This window comes from Neolamprologus brichardi, chromosome 12 (genome assembly GCF_056152115.1).
Source record: "Neolamprologus brichardi isolate AB-2024 chromosome 12, ASM5615211v1, whole genome shotgun sequence".
NCBI classification, from domain to species: Eukaryota; Metazoa; Chordata; class Actinopteri; order Cichliformes; family Cichlidae; genus Neolamprologus; species Neolamprologus brichardi.
This window is the reverse complement of record NC_142115.1, coordinates 30,632,455-30,652,140: the sequence shown is the minus strand read 5'-3', so window position 1 is coordinate 30,652,140 and position 19,686 is coordinate 30,632,455. Positions and strand designations below refer to the sequence as shown.

General features: G+C 39.1%; 1 protein-coding gene across 1 annotated transcript in view; it reads right to left on the bottom strand.

The window, feature by feature from the left end:
• Nucleotides 1-19,686, bottom strand: part of col27a1b (collagen, type XXVII, alpha 1b) — a 65,109-nt gene that overhangs the window by 22,794 nt on the left and 22,629 nt on the right. The window contains exons 8-28 of the mRNA XM_035913425.2: nt 18,154-18,198; nt 15,325-15,378; nt 14,251-14,295; nt 13,385-13,438; nt 12,746-12,790; nt 10,850-10,903; nt 9,895-9,939; nt 9,580-9,633; nt 8,640-8,684; nt 8,381-8,434; nt 7,923-7,976; nt 6,849-6,902; nt 5,705-5,758; nt 5,576-5,629; nt 5,439-5,483; nt 4,427-4,480; nt 4,154-4,198; nt 3,936-3,989; nt 3,079-3,132; nt 2,812-2,865; nt 1,491-1,544 (exon numbers count right to left, since the gene is read on the bottom strand). Of these exons, the coding sequence (XP_035769318.2) occupies nt 1,491-1,544; nt 2,812-2,865; nt 3,079-3,132; nt 3,936-3,989; nt 4,154-4,198; nt 4,427-4,480; nt 5,439-5,483; nt 5,576-5,629; nt 5,705-5,758; nt 6,849-6,902; nt 7,923-7,976; nt 8,381-8,434; nt 8,640-8,684; nt 9,580-9,633; nt 9,895-9,939; nt 10,850-10,903; nt 12,746-12,790; nt 13,385-13,438; nt 14,251-14,295; nt 15,325-15,378; nt 18,154-18,198 (1,071 nt within the window). The remainder of the gene's footprint in view (nt 1-1,490; nt 1,545-2,811; nt 2,866-3,078; nt 3,133-3,935; nt 3,990-4,153; nt 4,199-4,426; nt 4,481-5,438; nt 5,484-5,575; nt 5,630-5,704; nt 5,759-6,848; nt 6,903-7,922; nt 7,977-8,380; nt 8,435-8,639; nt 8,685-9,579; nt 9,634-9,894; nt 9,940-10,849; nt 10,904-12,745; nt 12,791-13,384; nt 13,439-14,250; nt 14,296-15,324; nt 15,379-18,153; nt 18,199-19,686) is intronic.

The window sequence follows — 19,686 nt, the reverse complement described above, 5'->3', positions numbered from 1 at the left end:
CAGGAAACTTTTCAGACCATAAACGCTTCCGTACCAAAAGTCCCTCAAAAACTGACAGTCTGATAAAATAATATAGAAAAAGACTACTTCAATTTACTGCTGCTAAAAGCTTTTCTACAAGCTACTGAATCATGATATAAACTTAGTCATATGCAAGTTTTCACAGGATGCTGCAGGCTTGTGAAAACTTTAATGTTTGTATGTGTGTAGGTACTTGAAACACTGGATAAAAATGATTTCTATAACAGACACAAATGTATAGCAGTCACATATGGATATATTTTGCATGTGAGATGAATCATTAGGGACAAATTAAGTCTTTCCACCAAGTGGGTGAGTACATGAGATACCTGGAAAAAACAAAACAAAACAAAAATACTGGCAGCGACCCGTGGTAGCCCTCAGCCTCTTATGTATGCACCTGAGGTATCGGCTTCAAAGTTATTTCAAAGTTAGCCAAGTTATTCGCATATACAGGATTTTCAGAAAATTTGACCCCTTGACCTCAACCAAGAGGTCAAGGCCACAGATTCAAACTATGATACGCCTATGGCATCCATTTAAAACTCCTACACCGCTTCATTCACGAGTTATCATAGTCAAAGGTTTTTCAGCAAGCTTGACCTCTGACCCTTGATCTTGAGGTTGAGGTCACTGAGATTCAAATTCAACTGAGATTTTTAGTAGCTACGCCTTTGGTATCAAATTCAAAATCTTACATTGCCTTATTCTCAAGTTACTGCATTCACAAACTTGGGTGTCCACATCACGCGCCCGCCATGCCCACCTGGGTGACAACTATACCCCATTAGCCTTTAACGGCTGAGGGGTAAAAATGGGGCTAAAATGACATATTAGATCAATTATTTATTTTGTCCAAAATCTTGCACTCCTCCATTAAAGTCTACAACTCCTTAATTCTATTATGCAAAGCTGGAAAAAATGAAGCACCAGTGACAGATTTAAACCTGCAGATGCAGCAAGATTCTGAGATAAGCTGCTACATCTTCTATATAGAAAGATATACAGATGGAGGCTCACTGAGGTTATCTTCTAAAATGATCTGTGGTTTTGCATTATAGAAAAGTACTTTAAGAGATGTCATTATGTCTGGATCTTTTAGAGACAATTAGAGCTGATATAATGTTACACAGTTCATCTTCTCATTATTGTGGAAAAAAAAGAAAAAACAACTATTGTTACTGCAACTGGGGATGTAAAATTACAACTGCAATAAATCAGGGCTTTAAGCAGTCACAGTAATGGCAGAGGCTGAGTAAGACTGTAGAAGTGTAGGCTAGCATTTCAACAGATATAGTGACACTATTGTTTAGCAGCCATGGTGCCTTTTAGCAGGTTACTGGACATGGATCATGATGCTAATTTCATTTGCTGGGTGCAAACATAATTATGGTGTATTATTTATTAACAGACAATTAAGAGTCACATAATGGAGATATCATCGTTTACTATAGCTTCCATTTGCTTACCCTCCTGCCTTTGGGTCCTCTGATACCAACAGATCCCCGGGAACCTGGAGGCCCCTGCATGTGTATGAAAAAATATTCTCTGAGTTTGAAAATGGAGACTTAGATGCAACTACCTCACTTTTTTTTGATATGTTGTCAACCATCAAAGGCTGCTAAAAAACACAACACCATATAATCATATTGAACTATTACTGTGTGACTTTTTTTTCTGCTCTCTTTCTATCACATTGATGTCAAACTAAACCGAAAAGCACATTCTCACACTTAACCACACACAACGCCACGTACATCTCTTCTAATCTCTGTATGAACTCTGTGTCGTGTTGTTTTGTAGTTTGTCCCAAAGTGTCCATCAGCATTTTGTCTTTTTGAAAATCAATCTATAAAAAAATAATGCAAAAAAAAAAAGAATAAGAGGCAGAAACTTTAGCTGCCCTTTGGGGTTGCATCGGGAAGGGCATCCGGTGTAAAACTGCCAAATCAAACATGTGGAAATACCTTCTGTGGCAACCCTTTGTGACACGGCAGCAGCCGAAAGTAGCCACTACAGGAGGCAGTCTTCAGCTATTGGGCCTCTTTCCTGTGGAACCAGCCACGAGTTTGGAATCTACATTTAAAATTCTGCTTAAGAACTTTATTTTCAATAAAGCTTATAATTAGTGCTAGATCAGGTCACTCTAAACCATCTTGTGAAGATGCTATCAGATCAGGCTGTTGGGGGACTTTCCACAATGCACTGAGCATTTTTTTTCTCCACTCCCCTCTTTTTACTCTTGATGCATTTGCACGCCACTGCTGCATGAAACTAGCTTTTGTCTGCTCTTTCCTGTAATTTGTGTTTAGGCCTAAACTCTCTATTTTGATCTTCACTTTCTCCTTACCCCCCAAACGGTTGCAGTACAGTACTGTACCTCCCTGAGCCTGGTTCTACCAGAGATGTCTTCCTGTTGTACGGGAGTTTTTCCTTCCCACTGTTGCCAGGCGCTTATTCATATAAGATCGCCTGATCGTTGGAGTTCTCTCTCTCTAATATTGTAAGGTTTGCTTTTTCATCTTCTAGGAAATCTCAGTTTATAAATAAAACTAAATTGAAAGTATCTCTACAGAAGCAAGAGAAATGCATCATAGCACCAGTGTAGTTGGGTGCGGTGAGAAGTGCAATCTGAGACTGCATATGGGCACCGTTTTTAAAGATTAGATAAGGTCTGTTAGTGTAGATGGCACAATAGGTTAGTATAGCCTCACCATACACATGCACACACACCAAGACAGTTTACCTTCTGTACAGCTATGATACAGATAGTAATAATGGTAAACTTACTGGAATCCCTTGCAGTCCAGGTGGCCCCATCTCACCAGGTATTCCAGGGTGACCCTGATGAAACAACGTTACTTGAATGATATCTATACAATCTTTCAAAGAAAGCATAAATAAGTCCTCAGATGTGACAAAACCTTGGTGGCCATAAATTATCTATTTATTAATTAGATAATTATTGCATGATAAATCAAATCTGTTATCACACCCCAACCCTTTACAACAGAATGCCCCCTGGTATGAGAGATGGGGTCCAGACTTACTCCTTACCATCGGCCCCTGTTCACCTGGTGGCCCGGGGACGCCCGTGTTCCCTCGATCACCCTGAAGTACCAAAAGCCACGATTAGGGAAACACAAGTAGGACTGCAACCGATCCAACAGTCAAATATATGTCAAAACATTTAATTACACCCAGTAACAACATAATAAAGTAATGCTCTCAAATTGTTGCTTTTGTTTTATCAGAAATGTACAATTACATTATATGGAGAAAGTTAGCAAATATGCACATTTAAGAAGCTTCCAGCAAATTTTAATGTCTCCATGTGGGCAACGGTCATTGCAGGTGGGATTACTTTTTTAGGTTGTACCTCCAGTTCTTATGAGTGCAATATTTCTGGAACATCTTTAAAACTATCATTTAGTTGAGCAGATTAAATTTCATTACTATTTATTTATTTATATGAACTTTATTTATTCCAAGTTCAGTTGGACTCACTGAGAGCTGATTAGATGTGGCTAGTCAAAGGTCAATGTATGATTGGATCATTTCCATCAAAAAATAAATTGATAATAATTTAATTTTATATGTTTATCTCAGTTGAATTCATCTACTTTTGGGACTTGTGTTAATATCTGATGATGAATTAGGTCATATTTATACAGAAACATGAAAAATATTACAAATCTTACTCAAACTATAACTGGTGATCGGCTGGTGCACGCGCACAACCACAAGACAGCAATTTTACTTGCATGAGAACTTATTTGAAAAATTGTGTTCAATATATTTTTGTGCATTTGCTGGCACACTTCATACAGCACTACAGAAAAGATATCAAAAGGTCAAAACGAGACTACAAATTGTGACAGTAGCAAAGAATGACACATTTAGACCACGCTAACCTTTTCTCCCGCGATACCCATCTCTCCGACAGGCCCAATAAAACCAGGCAGTCCCTGAGGGAGAGAAAACATGCTGTCTTAACTGTGTCTTATTTCTCTTAGTCTTATGAACTTGTAATTCTCATAATAGGCTGCACAGCTCTGGGGCACTGACAAAACAGACACACACTGTGAGCATCAAACAGAAACGAGCAAAAGAGAGGGAGAAAAGCCTTTACCCTCTCGCCAAGCTTTCCGACCTCGCCAGTTATCCCGGTCTCACCCTACAGCAAAGCAGCCAATTAGCATATCACAAACTTATTCATGCCTTTCGTTTTTAGTGCAATTCAGTTGAAATGTGCTTAGAGGCCAGTTCCCCTGTGGTAGCAGGGAATTAACATCTAATTTATACATATTCAGATGATACATTATCATAAAAGAAAACCAGGGAGAGAGTGTTCAGTTACGGGTGACAGCGGTTCGTCTGTGAACGTATGACAATTAAGTCTGACCTTGAGTCCATCTGTGCCCGTCAGTCCAGGGAATCCCTGCCTCCCCGGCCTGCCCTGAACAGAAAGCAGAAATGACAGAGAGAAGTGTACTGAAGCTCCACACAACAAACAATAAACTCTGTATCTCCAGTATAAAGGTGTTGCTTCCCTCAAGAGGCTGCGACACAAAACAAACCAACATTTGATGCCAAAACAAAGACACCCCTTTAAGACAGCTAATGATTCAAAAAATAAAGAGGTATTTCTAGCATCAAAGGCTTATTATTACTCACAAAACTCTTTGGGTCATTTGTGTTTGTATTTTCATATTCACTTGTGGGTTATACTTTTGGGAGATGGCAGACTGAAGTCTACCACTGCAAAAATAGATTGTTTTATTGGAAAAGGCTTCTCTATTGTTTAGCCTGGGATGACTCCAAACAAACACATTTTTGGACCGAGACGGTCACTGTGGACTTTTTTATACTGTGGAGCAGTTCAAAGTCATCCTATTTGTCTTTTATAAAGTCACATTTGGCTTGAATAGCATCTTTATCAACAATGGTCACAATTCAGATATAAAAAATCTACATCTGTTGAAGTCAACTGATAAACAAACAATAATAGGAACTTGTTTGACTCCACTCTTAAATAGATTTAATAAATTATCTAATTATCTTTATAATTATCTTTCTTGTGCATTCATCTTAAAAAATGACGCAATCATTAGATACTTTTTAAAGAATTTCTTTTGTTTACGACACTCTGTTTGCTTTCACGTTCTTTTTATGATAGACGGGAGGCAGCAATTTGCTGACCAATCTGGTAATATGAGTACAGAGTGTCCAATAGGAAGTCTTTGAAAACATCTGGAAAACAATAGGAGATCAGTCAGCCAAAGGACTTACTATCCATAATTGGTCAAAGTTACTCCTCCAATGCTAATTTAGGCAGAGACACACGAGCGTAGTAAGTGTTGAGGTTTTAAATGACAACTTTGTTATTGTTGTGTCTGGTTTTAGGTTGTACTCACCTCGGGTCCAGCGGGTCCAGCTGGCCCAACTGGTCCCTCATCACCCTGACCAAAAAAAACAAATTAAAAAAAAAAAGTCAACATTACGTAAAGAAACATTTATTTCAGCTTAAATGAACTTTTACATTTAACCACACCTGAAGTCCTGAAGTTCCTGTTGGACCTGGCAAACCTCTTGTTCCTTGTTTTCCCTATTAATGAGACACTGAGGTTCAGGGTTCACTTAATTTCTGTGGTTCTAATTGAGCTGATGTGGTTCTACTAACCTTGGGACCTTCAGGGCCATTTTGTCCTGGTGGGCCAATGTCACCTGGAAAGCCCTGCAGAAATAACAAGAAATGAACCCCAGTTATATCACCATATGGTAGAATGGTTTATGCTACTCTAAACTGTTAAAATGATAAACAGCACTGAGCAAAAGTCTTGAGCAACTCCTCATTTCTTCAGATTTTGTTTCCAGGAAGCATTGTGCAATTCCTGAGTTGTCATGAGAAAGCTAAAGCTCGGGAGGTAGAGCAGGTCATCTACTAATGGGAAGGTTAGTGATTTGACCTCTGGTTGCTCTTGTCTGCAGGCTAAAATATCCTCGGGCAAGATCCTGAACCCCAAGTTTCTCTCCAAGTGTGAATGTTAGATTGAAAGCACTTATACATAGAAAGAAAAAACTTATATCAATGTGTGTGAATGAAGCATATTGTGTAAGGCACTTTGAGTGCTTGTGTGGAAAAACACTCCACAAGAACCAGTCCATTTATCAATAGTTAGCCAGGCTTTCTGAAGACTTTTTAGAGTTTTCTGTGGACATTGGCTGCTTTTTTGCTCATTTTCAGTCCAATTCTTATACCTGACCATTTTCAGAGGACTGTTTTTATTTGTTAAGTGACTTAACACTGACCTATGAAACACCTAACTCAAGAGATGAACCATTGTTGTGTTTAGCAACTTAGCAAGAACAAATTCTAAATTTTATCTTCAGGCACTTTGTTGCCAGCAGTCTGTTGCAAAAATACATAATTCACACCCGTTTCTAAAAGGTCAAAAAGTTGATTCCCAAAGAGCTACTAGCTGAAAACTTGAGAATGGAACAAAAGGCAGCCAGCATTCAAAGAAGAGCTTTGAATGTCCTTCAAGAAGCCTGAAGAGCTATCCCCGAAGGCTACTTAAAGGATTTAGAAGAAAGCTTGGCCAAGAGAGTTCAGGCTGTGTTAAAGAGTAGGTGGTCATACACAACATTGACTTTCAACACCATTTTTGAGTGTATTTCTATGTTTGCAGGTTTCGGTAAATCACTGGACCCATTTTCCTAGCAAATATAAAGAAATGAGGTTTGGCTCAGGACCTTTTCAAATTCCTGTATTTAGATAAAATGTTTATATGTGAGTATAATCTATATGTATCTATAATCCCTACCTCTAGGCCAGGAGGACCAGGTAAACCAACAGGGCCCTTCTCACCAGGTTTGCCCTTAAAAATGTCACACAATTATCACCAAGATTAGAATTAAAAATGTAAAAACAACAACAACAAAGCTAAAATTTGCAGATTTACTAGATTGTGGAACCAACATAATGTGGCATTTTAATGAAACAATCTTCATTTTTTTCAGTTATAATAAACCTGCCCTTTAGCACCTGTAAACATGTTATGCAATTCAAGGTTACGTCAATGCAGAATAAAGGAAATTTAATTTTCATTGCACCAGACAACAAATCCCTCAAACAAGGGGAAATCAGATAAGATCCTGATATGAAGAATGAGTTTAGCTCCTTGGAATGACTGTTATCATTGCTGAAAGATGCATAAATCACATAGTAGATCAAGCAAGCATGAGGCTTAGTTTTCTATGCAAGAACCTCAAATCAGATCAGAGAGCACTGAAAACATTAAGGAAACTTTTAGATTGCATAAGTGCCAAAGCTCGGAGAGCGTTCACACTGGGAATTTGCCTGTGCGCTACTCTTTGAAGAGTTGAGCTATATGCGCCTGATTAGACCAAAATTCTCACACACACATAAGGGCATAAAGTTTGCTTTTGTATACGTTTGAAGATTTCTGCTCATCTTTCTTCAAGAAGACCAGCCTTTTTTTCTTGAGAGCATCTTAAGACTCACTGGATCCTTTGAGCGCACCACTATGCTTTCAGAACAAAATTCTCATCCAGAGTTTAAAAAGGAGAAACTGCCTTCACATCATAATTGAATTGCAAAGCAGGCAAAGCAAACGTTTTCTTGCTTGAGAAAAGAAATATCTGTTATTTCTAAATAAAGTTATAATGTTCAGTCTAGAGATCACTGCAACATCACTAATTAAGTCGTTTTAATCAAAGAAATTCCAATTCAGTGCACTGGCTCTGGGGGCGGCATTACTGCAATCCAGTTAGATGTTAACTAAATGAGGTTTCAACTATACTGAATGGAGTTTTCCTGCATGAAACTATCCACAATGGATAGTTGTAAATCAGTAAGCATGTGGAAGGTAAAATACCTGTGGTCCAGGTTTTCCACAGGGACCGGGCAACCCACGTGAGCCACGGCTGCCCTGTAACATAAATGCCAGTTAACAAGACAAAAAGGGGCATCAAATGCATCAAAACAAAAGTACTGTGCAAAGCCTATTTGGTACATTGGAGGCATTTGTGAAAGACTGTTTACCTTTTAGTGCCTAAACCTGGTACACAGCTATAGTAAATGGTTTGTACTTCCCTTTAAGAGAGCAGTACAAGAGACTTTACAACAAGTCCCGTTAATCCATGCACAAATGGTTGCAAAGATGACACACTCTGTGCTGGTCTAATTGGTAGCAATCTGGAGTGAATCATCTTGCTGAGGGGAATCTGACACGGACCCAAACAGATGCATTTACGAGAAGCCAGCCATTAAATCCATAATCTTATTAATGGATGATCTGCGCCATCACCTGAGCACAAACAAAAATACATCTACCTTGTCCCCTTGGAATCCACATTCTCCCGGCTCTCCTGGCAGACCAACATCCCCCTGGAAACAGAAATAAACATAAAAAATAATGTGAATACTAATAAAAGAAAAAATCTATCAACAAGGAGCTATGATTAGCACATGCTTTATAGCTTTGCCGTAAATGTTAGCTTTCTCAGGAGAGAGATACAATTTTGTGATTTGTCACATTAACCATTCTTTTGTAGAGAAAGGTAGTAGTTTGAGAAAGACATATGCAGATCACCTTATCACCTTTCAGTCCTTGTTCCCCTGTATTTCCAGGTACTCCCTTAGAAGCAAAGAAAAAAAGCGCTGTCATGTTTCCCTTTTCACAAGGGTGTATTAAACATGGACACAGCCAGACCTGAAAGATAAGTGTGTCTCTGTGCTCTGAAGCCTCAACAACACCAAGTTATTTTTTGGTGCTAAACGTTACCACATTTGCTAAGAGTGCAAAATGCTAAGTAAGTAAAAGCAAGCAAACGTAGTTAGCAAGCTATATTCATAAACGGCACAAGTGCAACAAACAGACACGTACACAGCTACACAGGGGAAACTGTTTTGGTTTGAGGCTGTATGCTTTCCAATGCAGTTTAGTTTGCCTTTCTAATATGGTAGTGTATTGGGATTGACCACCAGTTCCTTTAATGGTCACTCGAGGCTTCCCCCAACACTAAGTCTGTATTAATGGGTGTCTGTGTCTTGAACTGGTAGAGCTTATGCATGCAACTTGCTAACCTAGATTGCTAGTGTCAGCTAGCTTAAAACAACCTGATACCCTTGACTAAACAGGGTTGTTTATGGCTCCACAAAGCTAAAGCAGTAATGACCAAAACACTAACACTGAGGATTCAAAATACAATCCAAAACCAACTGGTGTTATGGTGGCTCAGTCCATCATTTACATACATCTCTGTGGACTGACTCCCTTTTTGCTGTTAGTAGAAATGGAGATTTTTGGCACTTCCACTTGGCTTCATTTTCAGCCCAGAGATTGCCGCTTGAGGAACATCTATTCTGTAGCATAATTAATCCCAAGACTAACCATGTCTGACCAATGTAAGCCTAGCCTCTACTGGAGGACGTTTTGAAGGCCAATCACTAAAATACCAAAATGCATACAACTTATAGTTAAAAATCCTCAAAAACAGACCGAGGCAAAACAGTGAAACTGGAACATTTACCTTGAGTCCTGGTGGTCCAGGTAATCCCATAATGCCAACAGGGCCCATGTCTCCCTGCAAACAATCACACCAACAGCCTTAAAACAACGTCCTTTGGAGGCATTTTGGTTAATAGCAAAACAAGTGTTGTTTTAAATTCATAGCAGATGCTCATAAAGAAAGAAAATGAATAATACTCCACAAAAAACGTTGTTTCGAACTAATTTTAGGAGGAAGAAAAAGGAAAAAGCAGAGAGCAACAGACAAGGAATCAAAGTGCATAAACCACAAAATTTAACTTTATGAAATAAGTTACAAGGATTGCACAACACTCACAATAAGACCAGGGACTCCACATGGGCCAGGAGCTCCCAGCTCACCCTAGGAGGAATGGAGAGGAGAAAGAACAAGAGAGAGAAGAGATACAACATATGCACACTCAGGAGCATAGAGCTGTCAGTACGAGATGCGATTGAATGCGGCATGTTTCTATATTTGTTTTGTTGATTAGTATTTTCCTTATCCGGAGAAAATGTTTTCCTCCACTCTATCTCAGTTTAGCACTGAGTAAGCGACTTGGCACTTGACACACAGAGCAGATTGTTGCCCAAACGATCTAGCCCACAGCCACATGCTATGCCTACATCCTCTCCAAGCCACGCATCCAATACAGAGATGGATGACACACAGCCCAGTGTGGCCTTCCTGTCGCTTCCTTTCTTTCTTTATGAATGAAAGGAGATGGATTTAGCCAAATGGAACATCCCCTCTTCTCTCTGGAGAGAGAGGAAATGAAGCCAGGGGGACACTCTCAGAGGTCAGCCAATCACAATCTAACACTGACCCAGTCGATCACAAGTGGTGAGGGTCAAGCTAAAGAAAGATGAGTGGCGAGTGAAACTGCTGATGGTGCCCTCATATCAGTATGGATAATGATGAGTGAGGGAGAACGCCAAGATCTGACTCGTGGTTAGTCCTGAGTAAGTATAAAATGTTCCCGCTTTAAGTTTTGACTGCGTTAAAAACTTTTTCAGAAATATCCCTCTAGGTTACTTGATGTAGACTATTTTTTAATTTAAGTGCTACATTAAACTTTGTATGAATTGCACCTGTTTGTTGCACTACAGCATTTTGTAAGTAATCTTCTAAATGACACTGCAGTGTGATCGTTATGTGAAATCCGATTAAATCTCTGTCAGGTGTAACATTGTGGACTTCAGGGACAAATGGGAGGAAATGGATTGCACCAATCATGAGTAAATCGTGCAGGAATCCACATCTTTTCACTTACTGGGTTCCCATCAGGGCCAGGTGGTCCCCTCTCTCCAACGTCACCAAGAAAGCCCTGAGCACACAAAGAGACAGCATCGTCATGTAACCATAGAGAGAGAGAGAGTCTTTATTATATTCATTCTCTCAAAATGCTCATTTTGATGTTGAATGCGTTTAGATATCACACGGGATGTCAGTTAAGTTATCACAGCAAACACAGGGGATAAACAAAGTGGTTTTCCAAAACGGAAGTTTGCAGAGTAAGGCCAAGTTATCAGATGTGCTCCCAGCAGTTTCATTCCCCAGAGAACGGCAGGAAATTCCATGGCTGACTGTTTCCAAGCGACGAGTGTCTGTGTGTGCACGCGCTGGCAGGGATTGCTCAGCAGCCCGCGAACCAAACCCCCAGGACGCGCCTAAATGGCTGAATAAAGCTGCTTGGCCCAGGAATTGCTGACTGTGCTCTTTTTTTCGCTTGGCGCTCGTAATTCCATTATAGAGGCAGAACAAGAGGAGTGATGCAGCCAAGAGGCCACACGCTCATCGTGTGCTTGTCAGTATGCCAAGGTCAACATGCAACCCGCTGCACATTACACCTCAGTACTTGCCTATAGAAGGTGAGTGTTAGGGTTAGGGGAATGATAAATGGCAGAACTGCGGCGAGGTCTCTTTTATCGTGTCTACAGAGGGAAAGATCAAAAAGGGCTTGAGTCTTAAACAGATGACAAAGATAGGGCTGCTTGTGTGGCAAACAATCATTCCTTTTTTAGAAAATTGGATCAAGAAATAAACAGTAATTGGTGCAAAAACAAGAAACACGGAAAAGTTTGCTGCTCCCAAATTATCAATAACTCTCTCAGTTTTGATCAGAAACACATGCAACTCTTTTTTTTCTCGTGCCGACAGTAAATCTCAGTGAGGATTTAATTATAGGATCTGTCCAATGAAAGTCTCTTCTCAAAGCTATGTGCAAATTCTAGCCAGTCATTCTATCTGTATGGGTGACACAAGAAAATGGGAGCAGTGCGATGTCATTCAAAATCTGAATTCAAAAAGACAATTTCCTTCACACATATTCCCATTTGATAGAATGTGCCAGCTCTTTTGCTTGTCTGGTTCTCTTGCAGTGCTGCTGAGTCAGGATGGAAAACAAAACAAAAAAAAAAAACTTCTTACACAAACTGACCTCACTTTTCACCACAGAGGAAGAGAAATGGCTTGCTCATGACTTGGCAATGAAGGGCTTACTCTTAGGCCTTGGCATGTGTCGCTGACCATTGCAGCATAACAAGACTGAAAAATCATGTTCAACCGGACTAAGCCTGCGAAAAATATGTGATTCATACAAGTGGTTATGTGCAGTATTAGTATTTTCCATGTAAGCTTGGAAGGACGGGAAATTCGCTTCCAGGCGCCAATGACGATAGACCTCTCTCGTCTGTGGGTAGAGCTTCCAGAGGGCCAAACCCACAACTGACACATTATATTAGCCTATCAGTCTAACGCAATACAAGAACAGTAATAAGCACACTGTTTAACACAGAAAGTTTCCTAATCAACTTCAGTCAGAGAAAATTAATTGCACTGATCATGAGATTTATAGACAGATAGCATTTTTTTAACATTAAACTAGCAATAAGCTTAGTGGGAATATGATTATAATCTTCTGATATGTACTAAAGGAATCTATGCTTCCTCTCAGACTGTAGTAGGCTGAGCTTTTTTGCCTCGTATATGTATTTACGAGTAAGGCCAGGAGGGGTTTCACACTGAACTGAACTCTCTGTCAGAGTAATGGTCATTTAATGGGCTTTATAGTAGCTCTGCACTGCAGTAAGGTCCCATAGATCACAAACACTGTCATTGCCATAAGGCTACATTAATAACTGAGAAGTATGTTGAGAGAAAACTTTACCGGCCTACCCATCTTGCCCTTCTTCCCATGAACACCAGGAATTCCCTAGGAACAGGAAAGAAATGGATAAGAAGAAGAGTACATCATTTCAAAACCTGGCCAACATTCAGCGATAAGACTCAATCTATCGGGAGGTGTGTCGTTTTGATGCTCCTCACAAGAACACAATTATTGACTGAAAGCAGAGAACACCATTTCTGCTCTTGAAATTTTACCAACTGTGGGGGGGAGGGGATAAAATATTCAAATTCCATCCTTCAGCTTGGTATCAGCAGATGACAAAACAATCTCAAAGGGTCCATTTAACAGCTGTTCTGTAGTTTGCTATATTATTACATCACGATCCTCAGAAGTGTTCAGGAGAAAGTTGAAATCTGAACTTCTGATAAACAGAAGAGCTATAAAATGGATCTTGAGGTGAGGTTATTTCATCAGATAAGACATTTGAAGCTCAACTTATTGGATACAAAATTGTGCATTCATTGTTTTTACTCAAGAGTAATGGATAGGTCTTAGTGTTTTGATCTAATGCCCTTGTTTTATTCAAGTAAATCTAAGATGGGTCTCATTTCCATTTCATCATTTTTGGGACATAATGCAGCCCAGTGGGTATTCTCTCTCAAAGCCTCTAATACTCACTCTCTCGCCATCAGGACCAGGAAAGCCAAAAAGCCCAGGGATGCCAATGTGACCCTGGAGAGATAAATAAAAGATGGAGTAGAGGAACAGATAAGGCGAAGATAGATGGAAAAGCAAAAGGTGGATAAGGGGACATAATGAGACTGAGCAAAGATGCTGGGCATTGTGTAGGACTGTCAATAACACTGACACGTGTCTAAAAATCTTTATAAAGCCTTCAGCTGTGATGGGTCCATCTGCAACAGTGCTCTGCAAGGTTTTTGTTACAGTTGAGTGGTCTCGAAGAGCCAAACCTTGAAGCAAGTGTATATGCCCATGGACTGCATGGTGCTGGCTTCCACGATGTAGTCCAAGGGCACATACCCTCACATCAGGGATCTCTGGAGATCTTCGTGCCAAACCTGCTCAGTGGAAAAGTAGAAATAACAATGACATGAAATGAGAAGCTTACATCTGGATGCATTATGCAGCACAGCTATAAAGTTTTATGATCTCTGGCTAGCATTACTAAAAACTGTATTGACTCTAACATACTTTAAATATATGAAGAAAACCATCTGTTATCGTTATCGTCACATTATCGGGGAAAGATGAGCGGTGTTTATGACACTGGCTGTTTTATATAACCACACTGGTTAGGTAATTAAATTAGCATGATTTTCACAGCTCATTTAAGAAAAGCGAAGGTCCAACAGAGAAGAAACATGGCGCTCTCCCCTGTGGCCATCAGTAGCTGCTACATGAGGGAGCATGACAAAAACAGGAAACACGAAGAAATGACAAAAGACTTGCAAAGTACCATAGAGAGTCTTACAAAAACACACATCCCAACACCACCACCCAGAAGAACTGCAACATCGACTTACCCTCACCCCTTTTATCCCCATTTTTCCTGCAGGCCCAGGAAAGCCCTAATTGTAATAGATTAAAAAAACATATTTCAGTAGTTACAAACAACTGCATTCAGAGAGAGCTCCCAACAGCAAATTGTAAAGTCTTGACATAAACATATAGCCCTCCTGATTCCCAGCCTACAGATGGTAGGGGGTGCTAAAACCTAATCCACCACACATCTCTAAGTTCATATAGGGGATCAGAGTTTTGGTATGGTCAGTGCAGTAAAGCACAGAGCCAAACACAGAGACCTGTGCCTGAACACTAAGTTATCTTAAACATTCAAGGGTTGTAAATGAGGGAATAGCCAACCAGTTGTTTTTGGAGTTTAAAGCTGAGAAAAAATAAAAAATAGATTTCTAACGTGGAGAAACTCTAATACTTCCCAGCTTTGACTTCTTTAGTTAGACTACTCCTAGAAGTGAAGCAAGGGATAATGCTCAGAGTTTTAAAGGACAGAAGAAGCTTTAATTGTGTGCATGTGTACCTGGGGACATGTGGCATTAGTCACACTTTTATTACCTTTTCTTTCTTCAGGGTATCGCTTACGATAGAAACCCTTTTGACATTTTATTTTCTCACAAGACCAGGGGCGTCCATCGCTGAAATTCCACCACAGGTAATTTTTCTTTTCAATCAGCAGCTACACACTTTTCATTCTGATTTACCAAATTAGGGTTTTTTGTTGAGGCGCCGGTGGTGGAGATTTTTTTATAGTTTTGCCACCATCCAGTATTATTACATATTATTATTATTATTATTATTTCCTTGCTTAAGAAAACATAAGAATTCAATGCTCCCCTTTAGTTCTCAGTATATTCATCATTCTGACAGCAAGTAAAAATTACAAGATGAAATTTGATTTGTTCAAAAGTCCCAAATCAGCCCTAATTTTTCAAAAAGTTGAATTCACAATAGAAAAGATGTGCCGGCCTCCATTTATTGTTTTATTTCCACGCGTGTCTGTGTGTCTATGTGTGTATGTGTGTATGTATATGTGTGTGTATCCCTGCTCAACCAGTGCCACAACTCTAGATTTACTGCACCTGCCTGCCAGGATAGCCTTTTGCCCCAGGGCTTCCATCATCTCCCCGCTCGCCCTGTGGAGACAGAGACAGTAGAGAAATACGTGCTAGAAGAATGCGAGAGACTAAAAAGCAGGAAAAGGAAGGAAAAGAGGATGAGGAAAGGAAATATTCCTAGAATAAGGGCCTCTTTTGTGCACAAATGATTTCTGCTGCAGCCTCGCTGATTGCAGTCCTAGAAACTTAGGAAACAGAGTAATTAAAACTGTAAGCAGACATATTTATGCCGTAATAAACAACAGTCAGTTGGTCCTATAGAGGAATTCAAAACCTCCGAGCTTTTCAATAGAGTCCTATTGTTTAGTCGAGTTGCCTAAGGAAAGAGGCGCCACTACAGACATTGCCACTCTAACCATTCAATTAATCCAACAGTAAGTGCTTTTATAATGTGGTCAAGCTTGCATGCTGTTAAGACTACTGTGAGCATAGCTCTGCATTGGTATGTTTATCCTTATCGACACACTGTATAATGCATGCGTCATCCCTTCATTGTGGTGAGACCAAATGAAATGCATCAATCAGAGAGTAACATTTAATTCTGTAAATATGGGAAAAGAAAATTACTACATTACTTAATGAAGGAATGCAAATTACAGGCCCTTCATACACTATTCCTAAAGCTAACCATATTCATTTAAAACTGAGGTTTCTGCATTTTCAGATTCCTGGGAAAACTGGATTAATATGTTAAGACAGGCTAGAAGGATAATGTCTTAAAAACCATAATCAGAGAAACAGCATTCACTGTAGAAGCCCCTCTTAATATTACACACACTCTAGAATATACTGCAGTCCAGTAAAATGCCATCACTAACCAGCACATCAGAGCTAAAGCTATAATTAACTCCTCGATGGCAGAAACTGCAAAAAGTGCATTACAGAGATTCAAAAGGTGCCCTTTAAAGCATAACCGTTAATTGGTTTGCATTAGACTGTACAGGTGCGAAATAAAGCAGACACCAATGGTAAGTAAGAAATATTGCACAACACAGGGTTAAGATAAAATAATAAGTGTTGAGCTAAGGAAGAGCAAGACATTTTTCCACAATTACTAAGCTTTATCAAATGGCATATTTAATTACAATTTATTTACAAATATTGCACCCACACACACACAGCACATGTACACAGCCATAGAAGTGATGTTACACACATTCTTAACTCCAGAGGGCAATACATAAAAAAATATTTAGTTCTTACAATCCTCACTCTTCCCATTGTCCACACTTAGTTAACCTCCAGGTGGAAGTAATAAGTCAATAAGCAGTTGGTGAAAATTTCTAGCTAATAAAAATTGCATTTATGAAAACATATCATTTACAAGTGTTTTAAGAAAAATATGTAGTTAACTATTTCACTATCAGCTTAACGTTTGACACAGTTTACATTATCTGAAAAAAGTGCTTGAAAAAAATGAACTTTAAACCTTTTTCCCCTTTATTGTGACAGGATGCAGTCTTCTAAGAGATATTTCCCAGGTTTTAGATTCATGAAGATGGGAAAGGACTAGGGAGGGGAATGATCTAGAGTCTTCAAACTATTTAGCCTACTTGCACCTCTGCCAAAAAACTCCCACTATTTTCCTGCCAAGATTCCCAAATGACTAATATCTAACATCTCTAGTTGCCATGTGTAAAGACATAATCACTGCTATTTTTTTTTAATGAACCCGGGTGTGCCTCTTTTACTAGTATTTTTCCTCTGTCACTCTCCCTTTCTCCTGTTTTGTTACTATAAATGGATAGAAATTCTTAAGCGTTATGGGAACTGTCTCTGTAGACTCTTGGCTCTTTTACTTGGTAAGTAAACATGCTGTGGCAAACAGCTAACACACGCTGCAGCCATCAGACAGAAACATTTTTTATATTATACATGACAAAAAATATATTATAGAAATGCTATGATAAATGTCACAAGTATAAAAGTAAATGGACTAGACTCTGAAAAATTTATATATATCGGTTTAACTAAAATCAATATTTGAAAAAATTGACTTTGAATTTAAACCAGTACTAAGTTAATAGGTTAAGCCTCTGTGTCTCCTTTTAACAGGCTCTATGGACCTCTATAAAAAAAAAATAAGTACAGTACATCCCTACTAGAAAATTATATATTTTAATAAAAGCATATTTCTTATAAAAGCAGAAATGATCACAAAAATGCACTGTCAAATCTAAATCAAGACGTCTAGAACAAAGACTTATAGGCAGATGAAACCAAAGTGGAGATGTGTCAATGCAGAGCGTCATATATGGTGAAAATCAAACACAGTAAATCAGCACAAATGCCTCACCCCAGCTGTCAAACATAGTGGAGGTGGAGTAATGGTCTGGTTCTGTTTTACAGCCACAGGACCTGGGCGCTTTGCAGTGTTTAAGTCAACTATGAACTCCTCTGTATACCAAAACATTCATGAGTCAAAACTGAGACAGCTATCTGACAGCCAAGCTTGGCCAAAATTCCTCCACAAGAAAATAAGTGACTGATTAAGTTATATAGAAGATCATTACTTCAAAAATATTGCAGCTAAAGGTGCTTCTACAAGCTACTGGGTCGTGGTTTGTATTTCGTTTTTCACAGGATGCTATGCTGTCCTGTGATAATCTTTCTTTTTTCACATCACAATAACAGACACCATCTCCTTTATTTGGATATTGACACTATGATCAAACCAGGCGCCTGTTTCATTCTGAAGGATCAAACGGGCACTGTGTGACGGCTAAGAAAACCGAACCTTTTCTCAGTACATGACATTAAACGGTTACCATGCTCCTGTAAAAAAATACTCACAGGTTCACCCGGGAGACCAGCAGGACCAGGATATCCTTTTAGTCCCTGTTGACAAAAAAACACAAAAAAAGCAACAAGTTAAAAGTTAATACTAATAATTAATACTAAGTAAAATGATTGTGCCATATAATATTCCAGTCACAATTCCACAAGGAAGTTCAGTGTTAAGTGCCTTGGAGCAAAAAGACTGTTTATCTTGGAAGGGAAAAAGTTAAATGGTCACTTGTCAAATTCAATAAATTTTTTCTTTTCTTTTTATCACCTTGCGTTCAAGAGTGCCTGAGTTAACATTGCAGGGGTTTAAATTATGCTAGGAGTTTCCAGCTGCCTTCGAGAAAATTTGACTTTGTTTTCCTATAAAAAAGTTCAATAAAATGACTTCATAAAAACCTGGAAGGCTTAGCTTAAAAGGCTCCACAGCACAGGCAAACGTAATAAATGTGAAACTAATAAACCACTTATCAGCGGTACTGCCCGGTGAACCCTGCATAAGGCATTTCTTTACCATTTCTACACAAGAACAATGACATTTTATTTATTGTTGTGGCACAGCTACTTGGCTTTGGGTTAGTCTAATCATTGCCACCGCCGCACCCTGACAAAACAATTCAGTATCATCTTGCATTAATTAAACCAATAAACCAATTAGGCAGTAATGCGTAAAACCCGAAAGGGTAATTAATGGTCACCTTCATGCCCTGTGATCTTAAATGAGCTTGCCAGCTGGCTACAAAATATATTAATCTTTTCACAATCAAGATCTGCGGCAATAAATAAAGACATGAAGTCATCTCTGGGGCGAGAAAAAGTTTATTATCTGAAGTGTAAAGTCATTAGCCACAAGCTGTTTTGGCCTGACAGCAGCAGCACAAATAAACCACAGTCAGACAGAGGCTGAAAAAATTTGTAACTGTGTGTACAGTAAATAAAGTCGACATCAAGAGATCAATGCAAAGCGCTCCCGAACCAAACACCAGAGTGTAAAAAGGGACATCAAAATTCTCCCTACACAAACATCCTCTGAGGTATGTGGTAGTATCGATGTAAAGGGTCAACTTTAAAGGTTTCTTTACTTAGTTCATGCTGGCCTCGGTGAAGGAAAATGCCACTCGATGAAAAAATAATGCAGCTGGGCACATTTTAAAGTTGTAATTTGACTTTTTTGTGCTGACATTCTGTTTTGTTTTTGTGCAAAAAAAGAAAGATCTGCTGTCTTCTGTGTTTTTGGAAAAAGAGTCTTCGTTAGAATTTAAAGTAAAGTGTGTTTTTTTATAATTATTTGTTTGGTTGGCTGTGTTTTTTTTCCCGTAATGATCGGCTGTCCAAAGATAGTAAGTATTAATGGACAGCATGAGTCTGGGTTAAAAAGCTGAGAAAGATTGAGACTGACAGCCACGGAGCCGATACGTAAAATCTGGCTGGCAGGTTGACATCTTGAACTGATAAAAAATGAAAAAAATAAATAAATAAGAAAAGCCTTGTGCAACATCTTCGAAATGTGAGCTATCCCACAGCTACAAACCAATTAAACAA